The sequence below is a fragment of the Salvia miltiorrhiza genome, chromosome 4 (assembly GCF_028751815.1).
Source record: "Salvia miltiorrhiza cultivar Shanhuang (shh) chromosome 4, IMPLAD_Smil_shh, whole genome shotgun sequence".
Taxonomy (NCBI): domain Eukaryota; kingdom Viridiplantae; phylum Streptophyta; class Magnoliopsida; order Lamiales; family Lamiaceae; genus Salvia; species Salvia miltiorrhiza.
The window spans coordinates 53,994,251-54,020,095 of NC_080390.1; the positions used below are offsets into that span (position 1 = coordinate 53,994,251).

Genomic DNA, 25,845 nt, shown 5'->3' on the forward strand with positions numbered 1-25,845 from the left:
TGTAATACATAGTTTTTGAACTGCGTTTTATAGTGTTGCTTTCAAGTTTTAACGCTTTCTCTGAAAAGAAAAAAGAAGCTTAAAAGTGGGAGTATGGTAGAAGAATCTAATACACAGAATCCCGCGGTAAGCAAGTCGAGCACTATATAAATCAATATGTTTGAAGATTCCCAACATATAAACCCTAAACCTCTGGCTCTCTCATATTAGGGTTTCAAAAACAAGGGAAACATTCCAAATCAACCAAACGCGAATGGCTTTCTGGGGTGATCCATCCTCTCTTCTTCAAATTTTATTTTGTGTGTGCTTGTATTTGATATAAAGATGCATTTTTTGTATCTCAAAATTGATAGTTCTAATACTATCCAAGTGTGATTTTTCTGTATTTTGCAAGGGTTTATGGTTAAAATTATTTGAATTTTTTATAATTTTATTTATTTATTGCTTTTTCGAAACCTGTCGTTGAATTTCAGGTGTTGAGGTGAAGCCCGGAAAGCCTGTTATTCATTCTTGTGAGAAGGCTCGAGGAAGACTGCGGATTTCCCAGGTATTAATTTTGATTAGCTGAAATAACAGATTGGCTAAATTTATACTAATTCACACTTTATCTTCTACTGCTTTGTAAGTTGAGGACAATGCATATTGGATTATGATGAAATTCCAAACATTGAGAAAATAGTATTTTGAGTGGTTATGCTCTTTTTTTCTGTTAAGAAAATACATTCTCTGTGTATTTTGTTCTTGAAGTTTATGGCATTTCATCATTATGTGTATCCCATGGTTAAATTGCTTAGGCAACTCTGGGGATTAGTGATGCTACCAAGAAGAGCATAGTACAATGTAATGTGGGTAAGAAGAGTCCAGTCTTGCTCTGTGCTTTGCTTCCCAACCAGACGGAGTCGTGCCATTTAGATTTGGAGTTTGAGGAGGCAGATGATGTGGTGTTCTCCGTCATTGGCCCTCGAAGTGTCTACCTCACTGGTTATTACATTCGTCAAAGTCAGCAGTCTGGTCCTCAAAGTGATTCGTATCCTTTTTTACCATGCTATGTCCTCTTATCAACATTTTTGTCTAAAAATACAATGATCTGATCATATCAACTAAACAGCTATGATGAATCTCATGGTGGGAAACTGCTTTTTTGTTCTCTAGTGAATATCTGTTTACATGTTGAGAATTGTATTTTCCTTCACTTGTGTGTTCAATAGAGAATCATATGGGGTGGATATTCAAGATAGCCAGACAGAGGAATCTAGTTATCGAAGCGATGACGATGACTATGAGGACAGCTTCATTGATGATGATGAAGTGCAAAATTTTTCACCATCCCCTGTTTCAAGAAGCAAAGGTATATTCTACAGACACTTGAGGAATATTGTTTATGTTTCTTACAACTGGATGCGCACCTTGGACTTTGTTAATGTGATTTATAAATTTTAATTATATGGTTCAATTCTTGTTAGAAGATATCTATCTTGTTCAATCTAATACTATTCTCTTCAACATTTCTGAATGGACATTTTTCTTGTAGTTAAAGTGGAGGATGAGACTGCATCAGAAAGTGATAGGCCAAACAATGGAAAGGGTCAACGTAGACGATTTAAGAAGAATCGCCAAGTAGTTGAGTCAGATGATGCTAGTTCAAATGATAGTGAAGATGACGATGGCTATCTATTATCTATTTTCAAAAGTAAAAAAGCTGAGAAGGCATCTTCGACTGGTATAGGAGCCAATATTGTCAACCAGAATGTACCTACTAACAATGGGAAGGACCAGGTGCATTCGTTTGGTCGGTGAGTATAATCTATCAAGAGGCTATGCAAATATTTATACTCCATGCATTATTGGAAACCATTTTATTTTAGATGCCTTTTAGTTGACACCCGATATTTTCTGGAACAGTGAAAAACCAAAAAAGAAAAGAAAAGAACGGGCTGAACAAGAGAAGATCAGTGAAGTTGAAAATGATGAGGGTTATAACGTTCACAGGGAAGATAAAAGGAACGGAGTTGAAGCCTCCAAAAATCTGTAAGCATTTTATAAATTGGCATACTTTGACGGTTGGATGGTGTAACTTTTCGCATGCTAGTAAAACCTACTTATGGGTAAACTTCATCATATAATGCTTACTCACAGGGATATTGAAGCTCATCAATTGGTGGCTCCTCCAGAATTGGACTCTGAAAAATGTAGGAAATCAAAAAGAAGAAGAAAACAACTTCAATCCGAAGGAGCATTTACAGAAGAGATTGATGTGAAATCAGAAATCGTTGCTAAAGATGATAACCTCGAGCAGAGTTTATTACATACTGTCAGCAAGAAGGATGTGAAAGCCGCAAATGGAGATCAAGAACAACATATTGACAAGTTAGTATCATAATCAGATCTTGTTTGCTTTTCTGTTATTGGTAGATTAGAGCAACCTTTTTGGACTCATTCAAGATTAAAAGGTCCATCATAAAGTTGACCGCAAGAGTTATTACTTGTATGAATTTTGGCTATATAAACCCAATCATGTCGTTTTATAAAAGAAGTTTCTACTTGCAGTGACATCAGCATAAAATCTGGGTTACTCGATACTGCTAGTCAGGCAGAGAAGAAAATTAAGAAGAAGACGACGAAGAAGAAGAAGAAGAAAGATCAAGGCAATGGAGAGTCTGAAATGGGATTGCCTGATACAGCACACGATCAAGAAACGGAGCCTGTGAAATCTGAGAATCATATAAATGCAGAGCCAGCACGGAACAGGACCCTATCAAATGGACTCATTATTGAAGAGGTGGCAAATGGACCTCCTGATGGAAAACTAGCTTCTCGTGGGAAAAAGGTAGATATAAATCAGTGGACCAGTTAGAGCTGCTCCATTTTTAATCAGTTTGTTATATTTACGAGCTTATTACCACTTACCGCTCTGCCTAAATGAACTTCGGATCAGGTCAAGATTTTTTACACAGCCATTTTGAAGGAGAATGGTCATGTATTTGACTCGAATGTGGGCAAGCGTCCCCACAAATTTCGGTTAGGTATTAACTTTATTTAATTTGGGCAATTTCCTCTCCTTTTATTTTGCTAGAAGGGTAGCTGGATAGGAAACTGAGTCTATATATATATTTCTGATAAATCATCCCTCCATCTTTACTCAGGCAATGAAGAAATTATCGATGGATGGAATCTTGGCATTGAAGGTAGTTATGCTCGAAACAGAAATATAGTATTCCCTCCTTTCTTCTTCCACATCTTATTTTCTTCAAACTAAGGCACGTGATACGTTTCAGGTATGCATGTTGGTGATAAAAGGAGGCTCATTGTCCCACCATCTATGGGGTATGATTACTTACTTATATCTGATCTATCCACGACTGATGTCCATAACGTCTTTGTTCTGGTATGATGAAATATCTCATCTTAGCTATCATTCATCGCGCAGTTTTGGGGATCATGGAGTAGGCGAAAATGTTCCACCGGACTCATGGCTTGTATATGATGTCGAATTGGCTGGTGTCTACAAATGACTCGATCTTTTCGTATGACTCTCCTGCTCCGTTCTGAATGCTTTCCTTTCAACACCTTCAGTTGGAAGAAACAAGGTCTGAAGCAGACGAGACGAGACTCGTGAGTGGCGGTGGTCTAAAGCCGCATCTCCAACTGCGATTCATATCTAAGGCAAGGCCGTTTCTGTTATCGTATATATGTGTACAAGGATATTAAGTGTACCTTTATCTCTATGCTTAATCTCCAATTTTTGTATGAATTTCTTTTTCTTCACTGCAATACCATAACCACCCCAAGCATCAAAGGTGGGAATATAGTCATTTACATATTGAAATATCTGTTACAGTATCTGCTTTTATTTTCATAGATGCCTGTGTTCATTTAAATGATAAGTAATGTTTCATGCATTATACAGAGGAACAACATATTCCAAACTTTAGTAGATAGAATAAACTAATTGAGTGTGCGTGTGTTGGCCAAACGGTAAGGAGTCAATGCCTAAGGTCAAAGGTCTTGGATTCGAGTTCCCTGTGGCGCGGCCTTTTAATCTTTTTATTTAATATTGTAAATTTATCCCAAAAAAAATAATAATAATAAAAAAATCCCTATTCTCATTTCATTTATAGTTAAGTTAATAGGGAATACTCAAATATATAGGAGCAAATTCTTCTAAAAAAAAAAAAAAAAAAACAAGAATTAGCAAAAGCAGCGGCCACCGGCCACCGGCCACTACAGTACTGCTCTTGGAAAAGTCTCTATAATTTCTCCAAGAACACCTACAAAACACATATCCCCGGTGAGAGAGAGAGAGAGAGAGGTGAGAGAAATGGCTTCCATGGCAACCCTCAAAATTCACTTCTGCAGCCACAAGAGTTACAGAAGAGACAACAATAAACCTTCAACTTCTCGAATCAATTTTCCTATTGTGTCTCACCACAAACAGCTCGAGGAGCCATCCGATGAAGCCACTGCTCACAAGGGTCGAAGGTATACACAAATCCACCAACTTCAATTCTTGAATGATGAATCCAATCGATAATAATAATTTAAAAAAAAAATGAATAATAAGCGCAGGGAAATAATCTTGAGGAGCAATGCAGTTGCTATTCTTGGAGCCATTTTCCACTTCAGGTGTTTATTTAAAGCATTATTATTGGGCAGCAGCAGCTCATCTCATCCACCTTATCCCCTTTCCTTTCCTTCATCATATATGTAATTGCGAATGTTGATTGCAGCGGACCAAAGCCAAATTATTTGGGTGTGCAGAAAAATCCAGCTGGATTAGCTCTGTGCCCTGCTACCAAAAACTGCGTCTCAACTTCTGAGAATATCAGTGATCGAGCCCACTATGCTCCTCCTTGGTCACACCTCTTTCTTCTTCCCTTTTTTATTTACCCTAATCGTGTTTTGCCGCTCAATTTGAAATATGAGATGCAGAATCGAATTCGATTAGTTTCTAATTCGATTTCTCCGACGACTAAAATGTGTGATTGATTCAGGAACTATAACCCTAAGGAGGGGCGTGGGAGTCGAAAACCAGTGAGCAGAGAAGAAGCTATGGAAGAGTTGCTTCAAGTGGTAAATTTCTTCTCTCTCTAAACACCAACACAAACTATATTTATAAGAAAGATGAAGCTGATTTTTGTATTTTTTGTGGTGGAATATTATAGATACAATCAACAAAACCTGACAATTTCACGCCGAAGATAGCAGAGAAAAAAGGTGACTATGTGCGTGTGGAATATGAAAGCCCACTCCTCGGTGTAAGTCTGGAAAAAAAAATGTTTCTAATTTTTCGTGTTTTTGATTCTCACAAATGTAAACAACTTGTGATTTTTCTTTTGCAGTTTGTCGACGATGTCGAGTTTTGGTTTCCGCCGGGCAAGAAATCCGTCGTGCAGTATCGATCGGCGTCGCGGGTCGGAAATTTCGACTTCGACGTCAACAGAAAGAGGATCAAGGTGAAAATTCTCAGCCTTTGATTCATCATTTCATTTGTATGTAGGAAATAAAATGTTGATGAATCTGTACAGGCGCTGCGGCTGGCATTGGAGAAGAAAGGATGGTCTTCAGAGAATAGTTTTTGATTTATTTGAATACAAAAAATTCAGTTACTTCAATTTATTATTGTCATTGTATACTTGGAGTATATTATAATGGATTCATCGGTATCAAGGATTCTACACAGAAGAGAAGTTATAAGACAAGCTTTTATGATATAGAAAGTTGAATATCAAGAAATATCATTTAAGTTTCATATAACTAAAATTCAAAACCAACCCCATAATCCATACATTTGCCACAAACTAAGATCCAAATACATGCAGAGAGACTCGATGTGAATGGTGGTGAAATGAGGAAACTGAAGTGCCCCAAGAAAATTATGTGCTGAATGAGCCCGAATGAGCGTTCATCGACACTATCTATCTCGTTTCTGGGAAAGCTGGAGCACAAGAAACAGGGAATGGGTCTAATCTTTCCTGAGATCCATGAACTCACGACGGAGACCACTAGCGTTCAATACGAGCATCTCCACCTTGTCTCCCTGCAATCGCCAAAAGACCGAGGAAATGAGAATGGTTCTTGGTGGGTAATCAAATATCTAAGACGGTTGATCCTTGAATCTCAGAGAAGAGTGATCAGAACACTAGTTACTCATAAAATATATGGTAAACTTGGTCAATTTATGAGAGCTTATCTCATGATGTTATAGGGCATGAGTAAACCAAAGAAAAATCATTACACTTGGTCTTACTAACTGGATTGCTTGAGTGAGTGAACACAAACTTACTGTGTAAATATCTCTTTCAGTTGCTGAAACGAAACAGGTTTTGACCAAGTCGATGGCTTCTACCTCTGAAAGTGGAGTCACTGCGTCCTGCAGTTATCATCGTTCATTCAGATATTTAAGGCGGAGGCACAAATGAGTCACAAGACAAGGAAATTCAAAAGCAAACCTTTGCAGGCAACAAAAGAGGACTTGGAGATTTCAGTTGGTTGTCCAAGAAGGGTGTGATAAGAGTTGCACCAGAACCTTGGGCACTGTATCCCACCCGTTCGTAAGATCCAACAGCATCATATGTGAACACACAGCCCTTTCCTTCAATAAATTTCAGAAGGCAGGAAAAGATCAACAAACTAGCAGAAAAGATTTGGGATAATATCCAACTGAAGTAACTTTTACACTTACCCTCACTGTCAAGGCCCCCCAAGACATTGAAAGCATAGTATGGGAAGAAACGTTTGAAGTAGAGGGTATTAGAAAGCAACTGAGCCATTGCAGGGCAGCTCATTTGCTTGTTGTGCTGGTGTTGATAAAGCTATAGCAAAGGAAAAAAAGAAATGATAAACTTTTTCATATGTTATAGCTAGATGCAACATATATTGAAGAACCATTCATAAGAAAGCTGTGCATAATATATTTTTCAAATTATCATTGCTTGTATTAATCATATAAAGCAATTAGCTGCCAGCACAATATTATCAGGATTTTCAAACTCATAAAAAAGAATAGGAAACCATATGTGGAGGAGACACAAAAAGGTTGAGCAGTAGTAAAAAAATTAGTGAACACTGAGATTTGCAGTGTACTTATCTTGAGGGTGCCAAGATGTTTTTTTAATTTTATTTTATGCTAAATATTATGAGACCACGACGGAGGGAGGTCGTGTGAAAAGTTGATACGATATAGTTCAATAAAAACAACTGCCTTTGGTGAACTTCCATTTATAGATCAAGAACGAATAACAATCAAACTATAAAGTAATCTGTCAAACGATCAACAAGTCAAGTAGAAAACAAACAAGTACGTGCATTATCCTCAAATGAAAAAGACTTATAAAGCAAACTGTCTAACAATCACCAAACTGTCAGATGGCATAAAACCAGCCAATGGCAGGAGAAAATTTCAATCATTTCATGAAAAAGAAGCTCTTCAAACACAATCAACAAGCCGTATGCTAAATGAATTTTTTTTTAAAATTTTTTAGAAGAATACAAGTCTACGGAGTTGAATGAAGCAACAAGATTTAAAGTTGATCGAGCAGAATATGCCTACCAGGTCTAACTTAGGAATCTTAACCTAATCTCAGCCTCATTTATTATTGGTGGACATTAAGTTGTTAATATAGTTATACTGTCAGAATAACCCAAAAGAAATAAAGAAAAAGCTATTGGCATAGAATGCTGGTAACATTCAGGCATATACTAAAAAGCTGCCACAGCTCATACAAACATATTCAGCAATAAAAGATGATATTAACATTCAAAAAATCAGTAATAGCCTAGATATTGCATATTTTTCAATAACTCACCAAGTGTCTAGCTGCTAAGACCTTTTGCAGAGCTCTTACATCAGCCTGAAAACCTGAGGAGGCCATCACAGATTTGTCCGCTCTACATGGCAAAATGAACCAAATAATCTATTACACATAAATTATGTGACGAAGATATAGAATAGTAAATTTAACAAGAAAATAAAAATCAGTATATGCCATAGGCATTATTACTAAGAGACAAGAAACGGGATAAGAACGACCAATTAAACTTCCAGAAGAATTTTAAAAAAAAATCATACTAGTGGAAAGGTAGCATAATAACAAAATTCACCCCGAGGAAGGCTCTCGGGACATGAAGATTAAATACAGATGAATTTTGTGAAGCAATGGAAATAGTAATAAGAGACCACTTTTATTAGAGAGGGATATAACATGCACAATCTTTTCATATTGTTCAGGGATCAATTACATTAAAAAAGCTAATTCTGATGGAACTCTCAAGTTCAGCAGAAGACATCAAACTGTTAACAGCTAAAGCGACAAATGTTTTATCAAGCACGTGTCCACGCTCCAAGACGCAAATACTTCAATCAATAGAGCTAATTCAGTCCAAATCGAACCATGTATGTAAATCTTGCAGAGAGTTAGCAGATACTAACAACTTATATCCAGAACTCTTTCCAGTTTCTATAAAATTATTTTGGCAAGCCAAATTCTCATTTCCAAGAGCTGAATTGCCAGAGGATGAAAAGTGAATCAAGAGAAAATTGATTAATCAAATTATTTTTGGACCACATAGTATTACAGGCTTCCTCCACATGTTCTATTCACCAAAAGAAGCTTCCCACTCTAGGTATCAATCTAACACCTCTAGTTAGACATCTGATCTTCCTTTCATACTTCAACTTAGCCAGGAGAATAGTTAATCAGAAGGATCACTCAAATGAAGGATAAAAAATTGTTTTTTTTTTTTTTTTCATTATTTCCCACTTGATTCTCCCGACAAAAACATATAATGCCACCTCTAGGTTTCAAGAAAAGCTGTTTACAAAATCGTTTCACAATTATATTTTGCCCGTTCATCTAACACCTTACAAATGTACATTACACCCACACCAGACTACTAATGGGAGCACATCAAAAAGCGAATCAACGGTCAAAACACAGTAAAAAGCGAAAGGATTTACAGCTGAATAATTTTGGAGTAATCGCGAGTAAGAATACTGTAGCCAGTGGACATTCGAGTATCGGCCGCAATCACACAGTAATCAGCTCCGGCAATCGCAACACATGTCCTGCACAGAAAACAAAAATAATCCAAACATATCAGCAGCTAGAATTCGGAATCGGCATTCACTTTGTTGATTAAAAAAAAGATCCAATTAGGGTTTACACTTACCCTCCATTGTTGTCGTACGGAGACCAATTCGCTTGCTGCTTCGGCATCGCGACCTCGAATCAACTAACACAAACAATCAATCGCAGGAAGTGAGAGAGAGAGAGAGAGAGAGAGAGAGAGAGAGAGAGAGAGAGAGAGGGAACGAGAGATGAAATTTGCTGAGGGTTCAAATCGATGAATCGCACTTCCCTTTTGTTAAGCTGTCTTTCCTCTCAAGAAAGAAATTCAATGCGAGGGTACGACGTCGTAGCCACAAAACTATTTTTTTTCTCTCATTTTCCTATTTGGGCCAAAACTAAGCTCGATGGGCCTAGCTCACTCCTATTAAAGCCCGTTTATCTATATAGGCCTCCATAAGGTGTTGGGCCGAAAGGGTATGATAGTAATATGGTGTCGGCTTCATTTTTTATTAAATTTTATAAATTATTATTATTATTCATTTCTAAAGTTCACTTTTAAACTTTGTTGACTTTGTTGAAGACAAAATTCAGAGGTAGGATGTGACTGGATGTGATTAATTAAAGACTTCATGGGTCAGCATTTCCGAATTGAAAATGTCTGATTTTATTTCAAAGTAGGAATTGTAAATTTTCAAAAAAAAAAAAAGTACTAGATGTTTATAAATTAGAGTATATATATATATTTTTTTCTCTCTGTCTTTATCACGAGCTATCCATGCGTTACGCTAAAAACTATATATGCGCATAATTCACAATATATGATTGATTAATTGTAACTATTAGTTACAATTAACCATAAGAAAGCTTCGAGTTAAAACTATATTGTAAAACTTGTAAGCTTCGAGTTAAAACTATATTGTAAAACTTGTAGTCTCCTGTGAAACCGATTTCACAGTGAAATCGACTTTTCAATTACACTACTTTAACATACAAATAACATTTTAACATCTTAATAGAAGATGCATACATCATCTTCTTTAGTTTCATTAAAGTTCCTTCTTGTAACAAATTACTAATTCACCATAGTGATTTACACAGGAAATTAAATATCTAAATGCACTTTTCAATTATATGAGAATTAAAGCTATAACTATATATAATCAGAGAAAGTTCGATCAAATCATAGATCATCATGAGTCAACCTGTCTCATGGAAGTCGTTTTCCTTTTTCAAGAAAGGGGCATGATATATGTATAGGTGGGCGGGGACTAATTAAATGTATAAAATGAGGTGGAAATATAAATACTCCCTCATTTAATCATTTTTTAATATTATTTTTATTTTTAACATCAATATCTCAAATTATGTATAAAAAAATACTCGATAATAAATTTATTTCTCCGCTCACAACATTCTCAACTAATAATAATATTTATTAAAATCCATACTATTTTGAGATAAAATGATAATACTCCATTCGTCTCATAAAAATATGAACATTTTACCATTTTGGATAGTCTCATAAAAATATGAACAATTTTATTCTTGTGCACTATCTCATCATAATTCTTTTACTTATTATCTCTATTTTTAATCAAATAAGATTCATTTCCCATTCATAATACTCCCTCCGTCCACAAAGTATTGCCCCATTTACTGTTCGGCACATGTTTTAAGAAAGCTAATAAAGTGGTTGTGAGTGAAATATAAGGGTAGTTGACTAAAGTGTTAAAGGTATTGTGTGGTGGGTCCACTAATAATAAAGTGTATTAAATATAGAATATAAAAATAAAATAAGTTGTTGTAAGATTGGTCCATTAGTGGCAATTGATGGTAAATAAATGAAATAAAAAAGGATGTAGTGGTACAAAAAGCAGATTAGAGCATTACTTAATGGACGAAAGAAATATATTTTTATTTAATATTTTTTAAAATTCGTGTTAATTAAATATTTATATTTTTATGAGAAGGAGACAGTATCACATTCACATATATGTCGACATAAATATTGGAGGGCGCCCACTCGGAGACAGTAGATATAGTGGGCGGTTAGCTTTTAAATTTTTAATATAACATTGCGACTTTGATATATAAAGTGGGTGACGTTAAATAAACAGTTCAACTACAAATGTTAAATATTCGATTTCCAAACAAAAAATATAGTAATAAGACAAGACAAGACAAGACAAGACAATTCTTTTAAAATTTTATTGGTGCCGTATCTTATTCGGATAAATTAAAATTACAACACCACTTTTGAGCCTTGGCAACACGGGAGCGGATCCCCTACTGTGGAATAAACACAGCACCAGCTACTGTGCTTTAAAACACAGCCGTTTTACTCCACACACAACAGCTTTTAATTTTTTATAATTTCTTTAACTAAAGTCGTTTTTCTTCTCAATAAGCGTGGAACCCATTTTATTTTAGGAGTAGTTCTTTCCACATACAGTACAAAGCGTGGAACCCATTTCTTTTTCTTCTCAATATCTGCAAGCTTCTCTCTTTCTTAAGCAACATTGTAATGCTTCTAATGCAATATATTTTCTTCCACTGCTGCAAGCTTCTCAATATTTCTTTTTCTTCTCAATATTACTTTATTTAAAATAATTATTTCCAAACACAGTACAAAAAATACAAAAAAATCATTAGAGCAATTCAGAAAAGATCAATATCAGAAAACTCTATCCTTTTGTTTTCTCCTGCTGTATATGATCAATATCAAAGTATCATTAGAACAATTCAGAAAAGATCAATACAGAAAAAATACAGAAATAATTCTTTTTCTCCCTATATGAAAACCTCAATGAAACCATGACATATATGCTATATTTCTTGAAAGATAGAACTATTAAGATCGTGCAAAAATATGAGTATCCAACAAAAAACCATAATTACTTTATGATTCATAGAATCCACAATAGTTGAGAACCTTTACTTTTTGCCTCAAACTCAAAAGAATATGACAAATTATATCCCACAAAAGGTATTCATATTAGCATACAAATAGATGAGTAAAGACTAGTTAAAAAAATTACAAGAACTCAAGTTTCAAAAATCTTGATCTTGAATATTGACACTAGATGTATCTCCATTGAAATACATTCCATCAACATAATGTAAAGATTGATGAAGGGGTGCCTATATGAAAAAAAACAGACGAATTAATGAGCAATTATACAAACTATATGCTATAAAATTAATCTTTCGTACCGTCAACAAATCGGTGAAGCTAAATTGATTTGTGGCTCTTTGAAGGCACACATTAGGTTCTGGAGGTGTCGAACAAGAAGCGGATAGTGCACTTTTTGCTCCAAGATTCTACAATAATTATAAAATATTTATCATATAAGCAATCAATAAACTTAAAAGTATAACAAGTCTACATACCTTCACTCTATGATTTGTTTTGTTTCGCTTTGACTGAAGTTCTACCCAACTCTTTAGTCGTTTCGACCCTTTCATTCCAATTCTTTGTTTGAATCCTCTTGATGGCATAGAAGAGATTGATGGAGAGGTCCTCACACTATTCTTATTTTCTTGGCCATCCTCCATTAAACGCATTTCCATCACTTTCTTACTCAAATCATGCATTGTTTCATGCACCAAGGAAAATGTTGATGGGTAAATACAAGCTTCAGTTGCCAATCTTATAAGCATCCGGCATAATTTTCGATACCTCTCTGTACTTTGCAATTTAGGATCTTCTTCAACTTCATTACCTACATAGTCTTGTACTACACCACTCCTAGCTTCTCTTGTCCACCTTTTCAAAATATAATGCTCCGGAAGTATTTTTATATCCATCACATCATACACTTTCACAATATGACAACATATTAATCCAACCATCTCAAATCTTCGACAACTACATATAAGCATCTTTGTATTAGGATCATGTGTCACCCTCCATTCTCTATCATGATTGATCAATCCAATAACATATTCAAAGGATGATGGAGTTTCTTGTTTATGCTTTATGTAGGCAGCTGCAAATAAAACAAACTCTTTTTGAAATAGATCAAAGACAGATGGAGTATAAACCTTGGAAAGTTGTTGCAACATCGGAGAACTCTCTAAACTCAATCTAGGCAATTTCTGGCGTGCTTCAAAATCACACCTTAGCTCACTATATCTCTTCTCCTCCACAACCTGCTCAAAATTATTAAAAAATTGCATAATGTTCAAGTTGGGCTTCATGCACTTCTTGATATCGGAATTGACACTCTCACTAAGTTGTGTGCTTCTCATCCCAAGCGTGAACGCATTCATGTAGCAACCAGCCCATTTCTCCTTTACACTATAAACATGTTTCAACCATGTGTTGTCTTGGAGACTATATTGTGTCAATAAGCTACTCCAAGCCTCCTCAAATTGGGCCTGATCATCAAAGCTATACATACATCTCTTAAAATCTGTTAAAAAACGTGATCCTTCTTTCATCAAATTTCCTAAGTGTTTGATGCCATTTTGCATTAAGTGCCATGTACATAATCCATGAGCTGTCTCGGGCAGTACCTCGTGTAAGGCCTTTGCCATAGCTTGATCTTGATCTGTAAAGACAGTGAAGGGCTTTTTTTGCTTGTGAGCTTCCAAAAAAGTTTCGAACAACCATTTGAATGACGCCGCCGTCTCATCATACAAAAGTGATGCGCCAAAAATCACAGCTTTTCTATGATGATTGAAACCTGAAAATATAGCTAACGGTCTATTTGCACGATTCGTGCAATATGTGGTATCTAATGACACAACATCACCAAAATACTCATAGTCTATCAACATTCTTGCATCTGCCCAAAACACATTAGTTACCTGCTCTTCCATATCCATCTGATTAGCATGATAAAATGAAGGATTTTCAGATAACTTTTGTTGAAAATATCTCATTAGACAACCGGCTTCACCATATACCATGCTTCTTTGCCTTTTAGAACGTAGATAATTCTTAGCATCCAACATGGTGTAACCAATGCCATCTCTCCCCCCTGCTCTTCTAATCAACAAATTATAAGCTGATTTCTGTCTGAGTCCAGCATCCTCTGCCAAATCAATCTCATGTGCTTGAATTTCTGTTATTTTACGTTGGGAAGACAACATATGAACTGTCTCGGGAAGATGGAGAGGATGATTGTGTTCTTCAATAAACTCATTTATTTTATACTTACCATCCATGTAAGTGACTCCCAATCTTACTTTACAATCTGTTCGGGTTTCAAGTCGAGGATTGAGTGCCAAAGAATCTCTTTTGTCTGCTTTACGAATACCCTCCTTACAACAAACATATTTGTATGATGTTATATGACCAGTTTTCTTGTTCTTGTTACTGTAATGTTTTCTCACTCCAAATCCTGATTTCCCTCCATATTGCACCCAAAACATCCAAACCTCATCCAAGCTATCAAATTGCATACCAATTCTAGGCTTCAACTCTAAATCTGAACTAAAATCCATTAATAAAATTGGTGCAACAATTGTCTGTCACATAAAAAAAAAATTAAAATACACACAATATTAATAACTACATCAACTAATATGCAATTACACAATAACAAAAAGAAGTTACGAAAGCAGCCTTAAAACTCTTAAGTTCACGTGAGTTATTTCATTATTTGTCATTGAGCTTCTTCCATTGTCATCTAGGTGATATATTTAAAAATGAAAAAACTTGTAAATCCAACACAGTATTTTTCATGTGAAATTACATCAACTATTAATTTTAATTTTCAGTATATAAATGATAAATTACATCTAATAAATAAAAGAGAAAAGAGAACAGAGATTAGGAAGGGCTACTGTGAATTACCTGAAGTGGACTGATTTAATGAGAGTTACTGTAAGATTATGGAGGGAATAGAGAAAAGAGAGATGAAAAGGTTATGTAGTTCCTTATATGCAGAGAACAAAAAAAAGGAGGGAAAAAAAATGGGTTCCACGCTTTGTACTGTATGTGGAAAGAACTACTCCTAAAATAAAATGGGTTCCACGCTTATTGAGAAGAAAAACGACTTTAGTTAAAGAAATTATAAAAAATTAAAAGCTGTTGTGTGTGGAGTAAAACGGCTGTGTTTTAAAGCACAGTAGCTGGTGCTGTGTTTATTCCACAGTAGGGGATCCGCTCCCTGGCAACACTATACGACGATAATATATCAACCTTTCGATCTTTTGCAATTTAAACCCCCAAATTTGACCTTTTTGTTACAATTTCAAATAAATTATTGTCGGTCCAGCGCATAATTTGAGAAATCAAAAATTGAAATTTGACATATGACTTTATGTTTAATGCTTGATATTCCCTTCGTCCCACGAAACTTGAACAATATTTCGTTTCGAATGGTCCCACAAATTGCTCGAGTACTTTTTTTATATAGCAAAAGTTTTTCCCTTAATTTATTCATATTTTCACTTTTTCGCATATCACACTTAACACATAAAATACGTAATTCCTTAAAGCTCGTGCTGAAAAAAAATTATTCAGGATTCGCGGGATGGAGGGGTAGCTACTATAAAGTTTACAAAATTTGTAAGTATATATAGCTTCTCGTTGTTGAATATATTGGTGCGCTTTGAAAAAATTCATATAGCAAAGTGTAATCTCCTCAAGCTCGTTAAAGTCCAACTTTTGATTTCTTGAAATGAAAACTGAACAACAATAATTTATTTATATCTGAAAATATGATGAATTGGTCAAATTTGAGGGTAATCCCAATTATAATTAATCAAAAGATTATATATGGTGTCACCAAGATTTGAAAACGATATTTCAATTGCAATTTTACGACAACTATATATCCTTTACTTTTATTCAATCGTATTATAGTAATTATCATGCATGTGTGATTCTTGTATCCCTGCAGCCACATTATTTGTGACGATTCTCAACCCCATGTAAAAAAAAAATTCCTAAAAGAATATTTTTGCATTTTATATTGAACAAATTAAAATAAATATATTAGATAATAGCATATGTAAGAGTTTAATAAGTACCTTAAACAAGGAAAGAGTTGTCTTTTCAAATTGTAGTGTAAAGATCTTTAATTTTTGTATGAATCACAAACATCAGATATATTCCCCGTCGCAATACATTTCATATATAATAAAAAATTATTAGGGTTTGTTTGCTAGAGTTGATTAAGGTGTATAACATATATATATATATATATATATATATATATATTTATATATAAGATCAGTAATATGTATCTGCTTTAAAATAAAGATCCTTCTATAAAACAAGAGCACATGGTATATTATTCAAATCTTTTGAATTATGCATATCAACTTTTAGGTGAGATATGCAATAAAAATCTTAATTAAACTATTTATTAATTGATTAATTTACCATCACTACAAAAAAAAATTCCACTAGTGACATAAAGCTTGGTAGCTATTATGTGTGTCATAAAAATTAGTGACATTTGATGATGTAGCTAATCACTAATAGTTACATTTTCAAACGCCACTAATTTTTGTGACACGAATATTAGCCACCAAATCTCATGTCACTACTAGAAACTTTTTTTTGTAGTGCATAATTCCACCTTCCTATCATAAATCAATTGATTAAATTACTAAATCGTTGCTTTTCTGATATAATTTATTTTTATAGTAAATAATTTACTCCCTCCGTTCCACGAAACTTGAGCAATTTTTTCTTGATACGAATTTTAAGAGATTAGTATTTTGTGTATTAAGTGTGGTATGTGAAAAACTGAAAATATGAATAAAGAGAAAAAAAAATTATCATATAAGAAAGATCCGAGCTCAAGTTTTGCCAGACAATCTGAGAAAGAATACTACTGACTAAATACTTCATCCGTCCATAAAAATTGTGACCTTATTATTATATCAATACGTCCCTGAAAATTTTGACATTTCCTTATTTTACAAAAGCTTAAGGTGTAAAACTCAATCTTCACTTAAACACAATTATTATATTTTTTCTTAAAACTTGTGCCCATTTCTTTTAGATTATAATTTTTTGGGAGGGAGGGCGAATAATATTACTCCCTCCGTCCCATGAAGCGTGACTCATTTCTTTTCGGCACGGGAATTAAGAAATTGAAATTTTGTGTGTTAAGTGTGGTAGGTGAAAAAGTGAAAAGGTGAATAAAAGGTAATTTTTTTGCTATTTTTATAAACAGATCAAGCTTCGTGGGACAACCCAAAAAGAAAAGTGGGTCACGCTTTGCGGGACGGATAAAATAGTAAGTACCTTATATACTCCCTTTATTCATAAAGTACAAAAAGAGTCTTCAATATAAAATATGCATGTCATGGTATAGCATGTCATATCACATCACATATTTAATAATAGATGATGCCAACTTTTCTCCTAATATTAACTTATTATTTGCACTTTACATGTGATTCCTTTAGAATTATTGAATTAAAGAAAAAAAGACGGTGAAAGTCTTCTCTCTTATAATTTTAAAAATAAAATAATATCAGTGCGTGTGTTGCCAGTTACAACTAACTAGTATCCATTCGTGCGATGCATGACGAATATTGAAATTAAATGATATATTTAAATATATAAATATAAAGATTAAATAAAATTAAAATATACATAAATACAATTTTTTTAAATAAAATAAAATAATCCACAACTTATTCATTTTAAATTAATTTTTGTTGATTTTTATACTATTAAATTTAAGATGCGTATAATATTTAAAAAATAATTAAAATATAGAAAAACAAAATGAAAAAATAGTAAAATAATTGATGGAAGAAGAGAGAAAAAAAGAGATGGAATAAATGGAGGGAAAAAACTCCTCTTTTATATATTATATAGATTAACTCGTCTACATAATTAAATTAGGCGAGGGATCTTACGTGTAATCCATATGCTACTTCACCTTTTAATATTCCCCATTCTTGACACCCATATGTATATAAACCGATATATATGGGTGGTGTTCGTGGGTGTGACAAAAAACTATAAATTAGACTAAAAGTTCTTAATTAATATTTACGTAAATATATTAATTTCTCACATTTTGGTGCGTATTATATGCACGTCAAACGTCTTTACAATTATAATTAATTTAATCTCAACTCTATGATTAACTGTGCCCATGTGAATGATAGAGGGAGTATCTGTATAGCATTGCATAATTTAAACGTATATATATTTGACAAACTTTTTTATTGTTTATTTCATTTAAAAGAAAAAAACTTATGAACTATGATTTCATACATATATTTTGGTGGATTTTTTAAATATATATGATATAATTAATAAAAATTTACAGAATGAGCAAAGCATGTCTTTCACTCACTCTTAGTCTAAGATGTCATACCAAGGCAAAGTTGCCGGCCCTATACAAATATACAATACTATTTCTAATCTTAATTGGTTTGTGTCTAATATTATTAACAAGATTGTAATAACTATATATATATATATATATATATATATATATATATATGAGTTGGTTTTTGTAAGAACTGCATATATGGTGAGAATACTCAACGTATAAAATTATTGTAGTGAAATTTACTCTACTTAAAAGAAAATTGAAAATTTTGCTCATTATCCAAGATTTGAACTTAGATATTGCATTCATCCATAAATGATGCATCCATCGTAGATCTTGCTAAGAATGATTCTTCATTCTTATTTTAAATAATGGTTCTCATTTGAACCTCCTCATATATAGGACCATATTTTGAAATTGTACTAAAATTTTATTCCTATTTTGAAGTTAAAAAAAAAAAGAACAAATTAACTAGAATTCAATGTGTGTGTGTGTGTGTATATTAAAAATTGACGTTCTTGATTGTAATTTATGATATATGATCAATAAAAGAAAAAAGAAAAATGTTAACGTGAATTATATATGTTGATGCTCACTATAAATACTTACAAACTCATGATAATTAAGCACGTAGCATATACCTCTTTCAATATCTATAATCATATATAGAGTAGAAGATCTTTAGTAGTGGATGGCGAGTCATGAGATGTTACAAATTTGAATCCGACATATACATATCTAATTGATTTTCTGTACTCATATATCAAAATACCTGATGCAGCTAGAAGCGTGAAACATATTTGATATTGATAAATATACGAACTCCGTTGATAACCATTGTATGCCGGAATACGTACAATAAGGGTTAATCCGTTGATTCACTCATGAATACCGGAAGAACACCGCGAGAAGGGAACAATTCCACTCCTACATTTTAACTCGCAATTCGACTCCCCTAAAACATAAATAAAACTCCTATTTATAATAAAACCCTAAACATCTAAAAGGAAACAAACTAACTTGACCAACAAGACAAATCAATAATTAAAGATAGGGTTAATATGCAAAAACACCCCTAATGTTACCACCCCAACTACACTTAAGCCCCTAACCTAACTTTGATAGCAACTAACACCCCAAAGTTCATTAAGTACTACAATTAAATCCATAAACAAAATTTCTTTCACAAAATTAAGAAATTCATTTTTTAAAATTTATATAATATATAAAAGGGGAGTTTTCTCCCTCCATTTTTTTCCCACCATTTTTTCTCTCTCTTATCCCATCAATTTTTTCATATAAATAAATATTTTCACAGACACAAATAAAAAAATTGTAAAATTTTAACAAAGAGAAAGAAAATAGAATATTTTAAAATTTTAATAACTTATTTATTTTAAATTTATTTTTAGTAATTTTTATACCATATTAAATATTTTGTTACAAACTTAAATATAAGATGCTTATTAAATATTTCTTCATAAATTAAATTTGATATTATTTAGAAAACGTATTAAAATTGTAAAAGAAAAAAGAGATGAAAATAATGAAAAAATTGATGGGAGAAGAGAGAGAAAAAATGGTGGGAGAAAACTCCTCTTTTATATATTATATAGATTAAAAAAAATGAATTTCTTAATTTTGTGAAAGAAATTGTTTGTTTATGGGTTTAATTGTAGTACTTAATGAACTTTGGGGTGTTAGTTGCTATCAACGTTAGGTTAGGGGCTTAAATGTAGTTGGAGTGGTAACGTTAAGGGTGTTTTTGCATATTAATCCTTAAAGATATAATATATTATACAATTCTATCTTCATCATTCTCTCCATCCTTGAAACGATTCGTCCTCGAATCGAAAACGTCCTTGATGATGTTCTGCATAGGGTCGATCATATTGACCGTGTAGGAAGTCAAAGATCTCTCGATTCTGTGCTCGTAATTCCTTGAATTGTTGAGACAGAAGATCGTCGTCACGATGGAGATAATCTTGAACATTCTGAACGGTTGATTGACGGGGAGACATCGCGTAGAAGCGTAGCAAGGCTCTGGATACCAACTGATGCAGGTAGAAGCGTGAAATATATTTGATATTGATAAATATACGAACTCCGTTGATAACCATTGTATACCGGAATACGTACAATAAGGGTTAATCCGTTAATTCACTCATGAATACCGGAAGAACACCGCGAAAAGGGAACAATTCCACCCTCTACATTTTAACTCTCAATTCGACTCCCCTAAAACATAAATAAAACTCCTATTTATAATAAAACCCTAAACATCTAAAAGGAAACAAACTAACTTGACCAACAAGACAAATCAATAATTAAAGATATAATATATTATACAATTCTATCTTCATCAATACCGATGCAATTAAATATTTTATAAAAAGAAAAATAATGAAATTAACCAACATGCCCCGGCGCTCACTTTTGAACTCTTCTACTTTGAACTAGAGACATTTAATTGCACCATGTTAGCATTCATTACTTCAGAATTACCGTAGTCATTAATTCATCACTTTTGACTAAAACCTTGCAATTAATGCGTTGAAAAATTTCGTGAACATTTTCAATATATTGTAAAGTCAATACGTCTAGAAATATTATGACTTACACAATAAATTAAAAGGAAGATAATTATGACTTACACAATAAATTAAAAGGTACTATCTTCGTTCCACTTATTTTAAACATTTTTCTTTGAGCAAATATAAAGAGAGAGAGAGAAAGACTAGTGATGGATCCATTGTCCTCAACACGCCGCCCTCTCTTTCCAGTCATTTCTCAGCCGCCGGACTTGCACCGCTCCTCCTATCCCTACGATATGCTCATCTTCCGCCCCTCCGATTCCATTGCCAACGCACCTTCGGCTGTTCTTATAATTAGCTTCAAGACAGAGTGTTTTGGCAATTGTTCATATTCAAATATGAGAGTGTTTTGGGTTTTTTTTTTTTTTTTGTGGGGAACCCTAATTTGTAGAGGGATTTCAGTTCAATTTCATTTAATCCCCAAACAAAATATAAAACGACCACGTTCAATGTTATGACTTAAACACAGTCGTTCAATTCGCCGGAAAATTAAGCCTACGTGGATTTTCGATTGCCATGTCAACATAAGTTTGGGGAAAAATTAATTTTATGAGAAAATTGATAATCGACATCAAGTTCATGGATTTTAACGCAAAATTTTTGGTCAGGGGAAAAACAAGAATCACGCCAAACTTCATAGATTTTGACGCTATTTGTCTTCTTTTTTTTCTTTTTAGTTTGTCTCATTTATAATAACACTTTAAAAAAAATAGTAGTAGTATATTATCCCTATCTTCACTACACTCTTTAAATAAGTGGTTCCCACTCACTTTACAATCTTAACACCTTATTCTTATCTACGTGGCCAAAGCAAATGTGCCAAGATAAATGGAACGGAGAGAGTAATATTGATCGCGTTTAGAATGATACAAAAATATATTCACTCCATTCACAGAAGAACTTACTAGGAGGAAGTAACATGAGTTTTAAGAAAAGTTTTGTTGAGTATATTGAGAGGAAAAAAAAATTATTGAATGTATTGAGAATGATGAAAATATATTTTAATTAGTATTGGAAATGGTGAAAAAGTGAAAAGAAAGAGTAAATGAGATATTTATAAATTGTGGAGTATAGTAAAAAAAAAAAAATAGGTTAAAAAAAATTATGAACATCCAAAAAAAAAAGAAGTTTTTTCGTGGACGGAAAGAGTAATAATATTAAAAACATCCACCAAGAATATTTAAGCAATCAACTCTAATAATCAAATTACTAACTAAATTTTTTAAAATTAAAATAATTATAAATCGTGTTGAGATATAATCAATCACAAAAAATACAAGCAAGTAAAATTTAAAAAAATAGAAAACTTAAAATAAATACTCTATCCGTTCACAAAAAATAATCTTAGAAAGAAACGACACATGTTCTAATAAAAATAGTTGATTAATTTGTGAGTGGAGAAATGATACAATTTAAAATATAATAATAATAGTGATAAATGATACTCTCTCCGTCTCATTACAAATGTCACACTTTCCATAATAAAATGTCTCATTACAAATGTATATGCCCATCCATCATATTCTTTCTCTATACCTACTTAATTTTTAAATATTATTTTAACAATTTTCGTCAACTCATTTTATCTACTGAATCTAACCTAATCGTGAATATGAAAATAAATTTATTATGCATCGCAAAACGATGAAATAGAGGTGGTGGTGAGCTCCAATGCATGAGACGCGGCACCTGCTTCACCATACAATAAAATATAACACAGTCAATAAAATATAACACAGTCTAAACACGGAAAGCCTGATGAAGAAATAGTTTTACTCCTTCAAGGAAGATGACGCCATCAAACATGACGTAATATTATTACATCCATATTTTGTCGTCACAATTAATTGCTTCATAAAATTACAAGTAAACTCCCTCCATCTTCAAACAGTGCTCGTATTTTTTTAAGAAACGAGTTTTAATAATATTAATCGAGTTTATTTTATGTATTTTATCTTTGGAGTATCATTTTCTGCGCCTCGTCTATTTAAATGGGTTGGAGGCCACTTGCGTTTTCATGTGCAATTGAGTGTAGAATGCAATACAAAAGAGCAGCAGCAGCAGGTTTCACTGTACTTCAATTTCTCTGTTTCTTTATTTCTTGCTGATTTCTGCTAAGAATTGAATAATTAATGTGGATATGCACATGCAAATATGCACCAAATTAGTTAGTAATGCTTAGTTAATTAGATCTAAAACTATTTGCAGATCGATCGGTTTGATTTCCATGGCTACTAAGATCATTAGCGGCACCCGATTCTCGAGCCTCCCCGCGAGCTATATCCGCGGCGAATCGGATAGGCCAAATCTGAGCCAAGTAGATGTGTTGGATAACATTCCTCTCATCGATCTCAGCTGCGAGGATCGAAGCCTAGTGATCGACCAGATCGGCCGAGCCTGTCGCGATTATGGCTTCTTTCAGGTGAATTAATCAATGCTTCTGTGAATACAAATACAATTGATCGGTGTTGGATTGATTTCGTGAATCGGTGATTAATAGGTGATTAATCACGGAGTGTCGAAGGAGGCGGTGAATCGGATTCTGGCGACGAGTCACGAGTTCTTCGGTTTGAGCGTGGAGGATAAGATGAAGCTGTATTCCGACGATCCTTCTAGAACCATGCGGCTCTCCTCCAGCTTCAATGTGAGCAAGGAGACTGTTCACAACTGGCGCGATTATCTCAGGCTCCATTGTTACCCCTTGGATAGATACGTGCCGGAGTGGCCGACCGCCCCCTCATCTTTCAAGTAATCAATTAATTGCTGCATTAATCATCGGATTTTCGCGAGAAATTGAGCTAATTAGTTTTGATTTCGATTTGGTAGGGAAGTAGTGAGCGGTTACTGCAGGGAGATCCGGGAGCTGGGGCTGCGATTGGAGGAGGCGATTTCGGAGAGTTTGGGATTGGAGAAGGAGTGTTTGAAGAAGATATTGGGAGGGGAAGAGCAAGGGCAGCACATGGCGTTGAATTACTATCCGGCTTGCCCGGAGCCGGAGCTAACGTACGGATTGCCGGCGCACACGGATCCCAACGCCGTCACGATTCTTCTGCAGGATATGGAGGTGGCCGGCCTTCAGATTCTCAACGGCGGCAAGTGGCTGGCGGTGAAGCCGCACCCCGACGCCTTCGTCATCAACATCGGCGATCAGATTCAGGTACTACTTCATAATTATTATGTCCTCTCAAATGAATCTTTATATAATGATCTACTTTGTTCATAGAAAGAAGTATTATATATATATATTAAAAAACTGCTACATATATATAAGTATTATTTTGTGTTCTTATTTTACTATCAAAATGAATCGAATCTAAATAAATAAACACTCCTTCCTCCCGACAGATTTCGCATATTTTTTTCGTCACGGTTATCTTGATTAATGTGATGTATTTTTGGACGTCACAAATATATAAAAATAAAGTTCACTATGAATTGTGAATTCGAGTGTATAAAAATGAAGTTTTCGTCGCGTACGGAATATAAATTCTACATCATGAATTATTCAGCAAAAAAATGAATTACTATCGTGAACCTTGACGATCGATCTACATGAAAATAAATAATTTGTAAATTTTATACATAAATAAATGGAGTTATGGCTAAAAAATTACAATTTTTTTAGAAAAATTTATAATTTTCATCTGAACTTTTAATTAATTTTAAAAATACATAAATTTATATCTTTGTTCGAATTTTCATCTAAATTTGACTTTCAACGAAATTAGAGCTTAGTTGGCAGTTGGAAAATCACTTGATGTTGGTTTAATTTATGATGATGAGGCGTATTTAGAAGCTCGGAGGTCTAAGAAGGAAAAAGTTAATATATTTCCGTTTTGACTGTTTAATTGAGTGCTTAAGTGAAAATTGCAATAAAAATATAATTTATGTATTTTTTTGACTTAATTAAAAGTTTAGAGGAGAACTATAATTTCTTTTTCAAAATTTGTTTATTTTTTTGCCATAACCTTTAAATAAATAAATGTATTTATTTGGATCACTTTTTTTTATATATATCACTTTTAATTACACACATAGCATAGATGTTTCAAACTTTATACTCCCTCCGTCCTATGAAGCATGACACACTTCTTTTCGGCACGAGAATTAAGAAATTGATATTTTATATGTTACGTGTGGTAGGTGAAAAAGTGAAAATATGAATGAAGAGTAAATTTTTTGCCATTTTTAAAAACGTGTTATGCTTCGTGGGACTGACCAAAAAGGAAATTGTGTCATGTTTCGTGAGACAGACGGAGTAATTAAGATGATGATATTAATGAAGATGAGATGAGTTTGAATTATGTGCAGGCAGTGAGCAACGGCAAGTACAAAAGCGTGTGGCATCGCGCAGTTGTGAACGCGCATAAGCCGAGGCTGTCGGTAGCTTCGTTCCTGGTCCCCTCCGACGCCGCCAGAATCCGAGCTCCGGCGGCGCTGGGAGGGAATACGTATAAAGATTTCACCTACGCCGAGTATTATAAGACGTTTTGGAGTCGTGACTTGGACCAGAAACACTGTCTCGAGTTTTTCAAGAACTAGCTACTGCTTCTATATACGTAGAAAAATTTAATTACTATTGCTGATTAGATTATGAAAAATTAAATTAAGAATAAATTGGGGTGTTCCTTCATTTCACTATTGTAGCATGTGGTGTACAGGTGTCACAAAACATGGGTACACGTGTCGACGGAAAACGGACTTCTCTCTCTCATCACCATTGTCGGCATGCACCGATCGTCTACATCTGCGTTTGACACTACAATTCCACCAAACCAATATAAACGTGTTATAAAAAATACTTTCCTTTCTTTATGAAAGAATTTCATAATAGAAAATGATACTAGAATTTTTAAAAAAAGGTATGTATTTTTTTTTTTTGACTTGGGGGAGTTGGGGAGGGGGAGCAGTAGGGTTTGAACT

General features: G+C 33.7%; 5 protein-coding genes across 11 annotated transcripts; 3 read left to right on the plus strand and 2 right to left on the minus strand.

The window, feature by feature from the left end:
* The first annotated feature begins 111 nt into the window (after window positions 1-111).
* On the plus strand, window positions 112-3,856 carry LOC131020663 (peptidyl-prolyl cis-trans isomerase FKBP43-like). The gene is made up of 12 exons (XM_057949633.1): window positions 112-266; window positions 474-547; window positions 795-1,027; window positions 1,209-1,348; window positions 1,532-1,793; window positions 1,903-2,028; window positions 2,137-2,367; window positions 2,548-2,827; window positions 2,936-3,023; window positions 3,144-3,185; window positions 3,276-3,324; window positions 3,428-3,856. Exons 1-12 carry the CDS (start codon window positions 254-256, stop codon window positions 3,510-3,512), a joined length of 1,623 nt encoding a protein of 540 aa, XP_057805616.1. The 5' UTR covers window positions 112-253; the 3' UTR covers window positions 3,513-3,856.
* A 318-nt stretch (window positions 3,857-4,174) lies between these two features.
* LOC131020720 (uncharacterized) lies at window positions 4,175-5,679 on the plus strand. Its single transcript, XM_057949723.1, has 7 exons — window positions 4,175-4,479; window positions 4,567-4,623; window positions 4,728-4,853; window positions 4,992-5,070; window positions 5,163-5,255; window positions 5,340-5,453; window positions 5,526-5,679. Exons 1-7 carry the CDS (start codon window positions 4,319-4,321, stop codon window positions 5,577-5,579), a joined length of 684 nt encoding a protein of 227 aa, XP_057805706.1. The 5' UTR covers window positions 4,175-4,318; the 3' UTR covers window positions 5,580-5,679.
* A 44-nt stretch (window positions 5,680-5,723) lies between these two features.
* Window positions 5,724-9,427, minus strand: LOC131020722 (proteasome subunit beta type-1). Of its 3 annotated transcripts, none has more exons than XM_057949725.1 (8): window positions 9,290-9,427; window positions 9,169-9,259; window positions 8,957-9,064; window positions 7,806-7,887; window positions 6,683-6,812; window positions 6,450-6,592; window positions 6,284-6,370; window positions 5,724-6,037 (listed from the first exon to the last, which is right to left on the minus strand). In XM_057949725.1, the coding sequence occupies exons 2-8, from the start codon at window positions 9,213-9,215 to the stop codon at window positions 5,963-5,965; spliced, it is 672 nt and encodes a 223-aa protein (XP_057805708.1). In that variant the 5' UTR covers window positions 9,216-9,259; window positions 9,290-9,427; the 3' UTR covers window positions 5,724-5,962. The 3 variants fall into 3 exon arrangements, with proteins under 3 accessions (XP_057805708.1, XP_057805709.1, XP_057805707.1); XM_057949726.1 differs by having other exon boundaries at window positions 9,294-9,400; XM_057949724.1 differs by having other exon boundaries at window positions 5,724-6,370; window positions 9,169-9,417.
* Window positions 9,428-12,119: 2,692 nt separating this feature from the next.
* Window positions 12,120-14,519, minus strand: LOC131023625 (protein FAR1-RELATED SEQUENCE 5-like). Its single transcript, XM_057953168.1, has 3 exons — window positions 12,459-14,519; window positions 12,282-12,389; window positions 12,120-12,209 (listed from the first exon to the last, which is right to left on the minus strand). The coding sequence occupies exons 1-3, from the start codon at window positions 14,517-14,519 to the stop codon at window positions 12,120-12,122; spliced, it is 2,259 nt and encodes a 752-aa protein (XP_057809151.1).
* Window positions 14,520-22,791: 8,272 nt separating this feature from the next.
* Window positions 22,792-25,560, plus strand: LOC131020682 (protein DOWNY MILDEW RESISTANCE 6-like). Of its 5 annotated transcripts, none has more exons than XM_057949658.1 (5): window positions 22,792-22,994; window positions 23,131-23,344; window positions 23,423-23,670; window positions 23,749-24,079; window positions 25,234-25,560. In XM_057949658.1, exons 1-5 carry the CDS (start codon window positions 22,867-22,869, stop codon window positions 25,462-25,464), a joined length of 1,152 nt encoding a protein of 383 aa, XP_057805641.1. In that variant the 5' UTR covers window positions 22,792-22,866; the 3' UTR covers window positions 25,465-25,560. The 5 variants fall into 5 exon arrangements, with proteins under 5 accessions (XP_057805641.1, XP_057805642.1, XP_057805643.1 ...); XM_057949659.1 differs by having other exon boundaries at window positions 22,828-22,985; window positions 23,134-23,344; XM_057949660.1 differs by having other exon boundaries at window positions 22,828-22,982; window positions 23,134-23,344.
* Window positions 25,561-25,845: the final 285 nt, after the last annotated feature.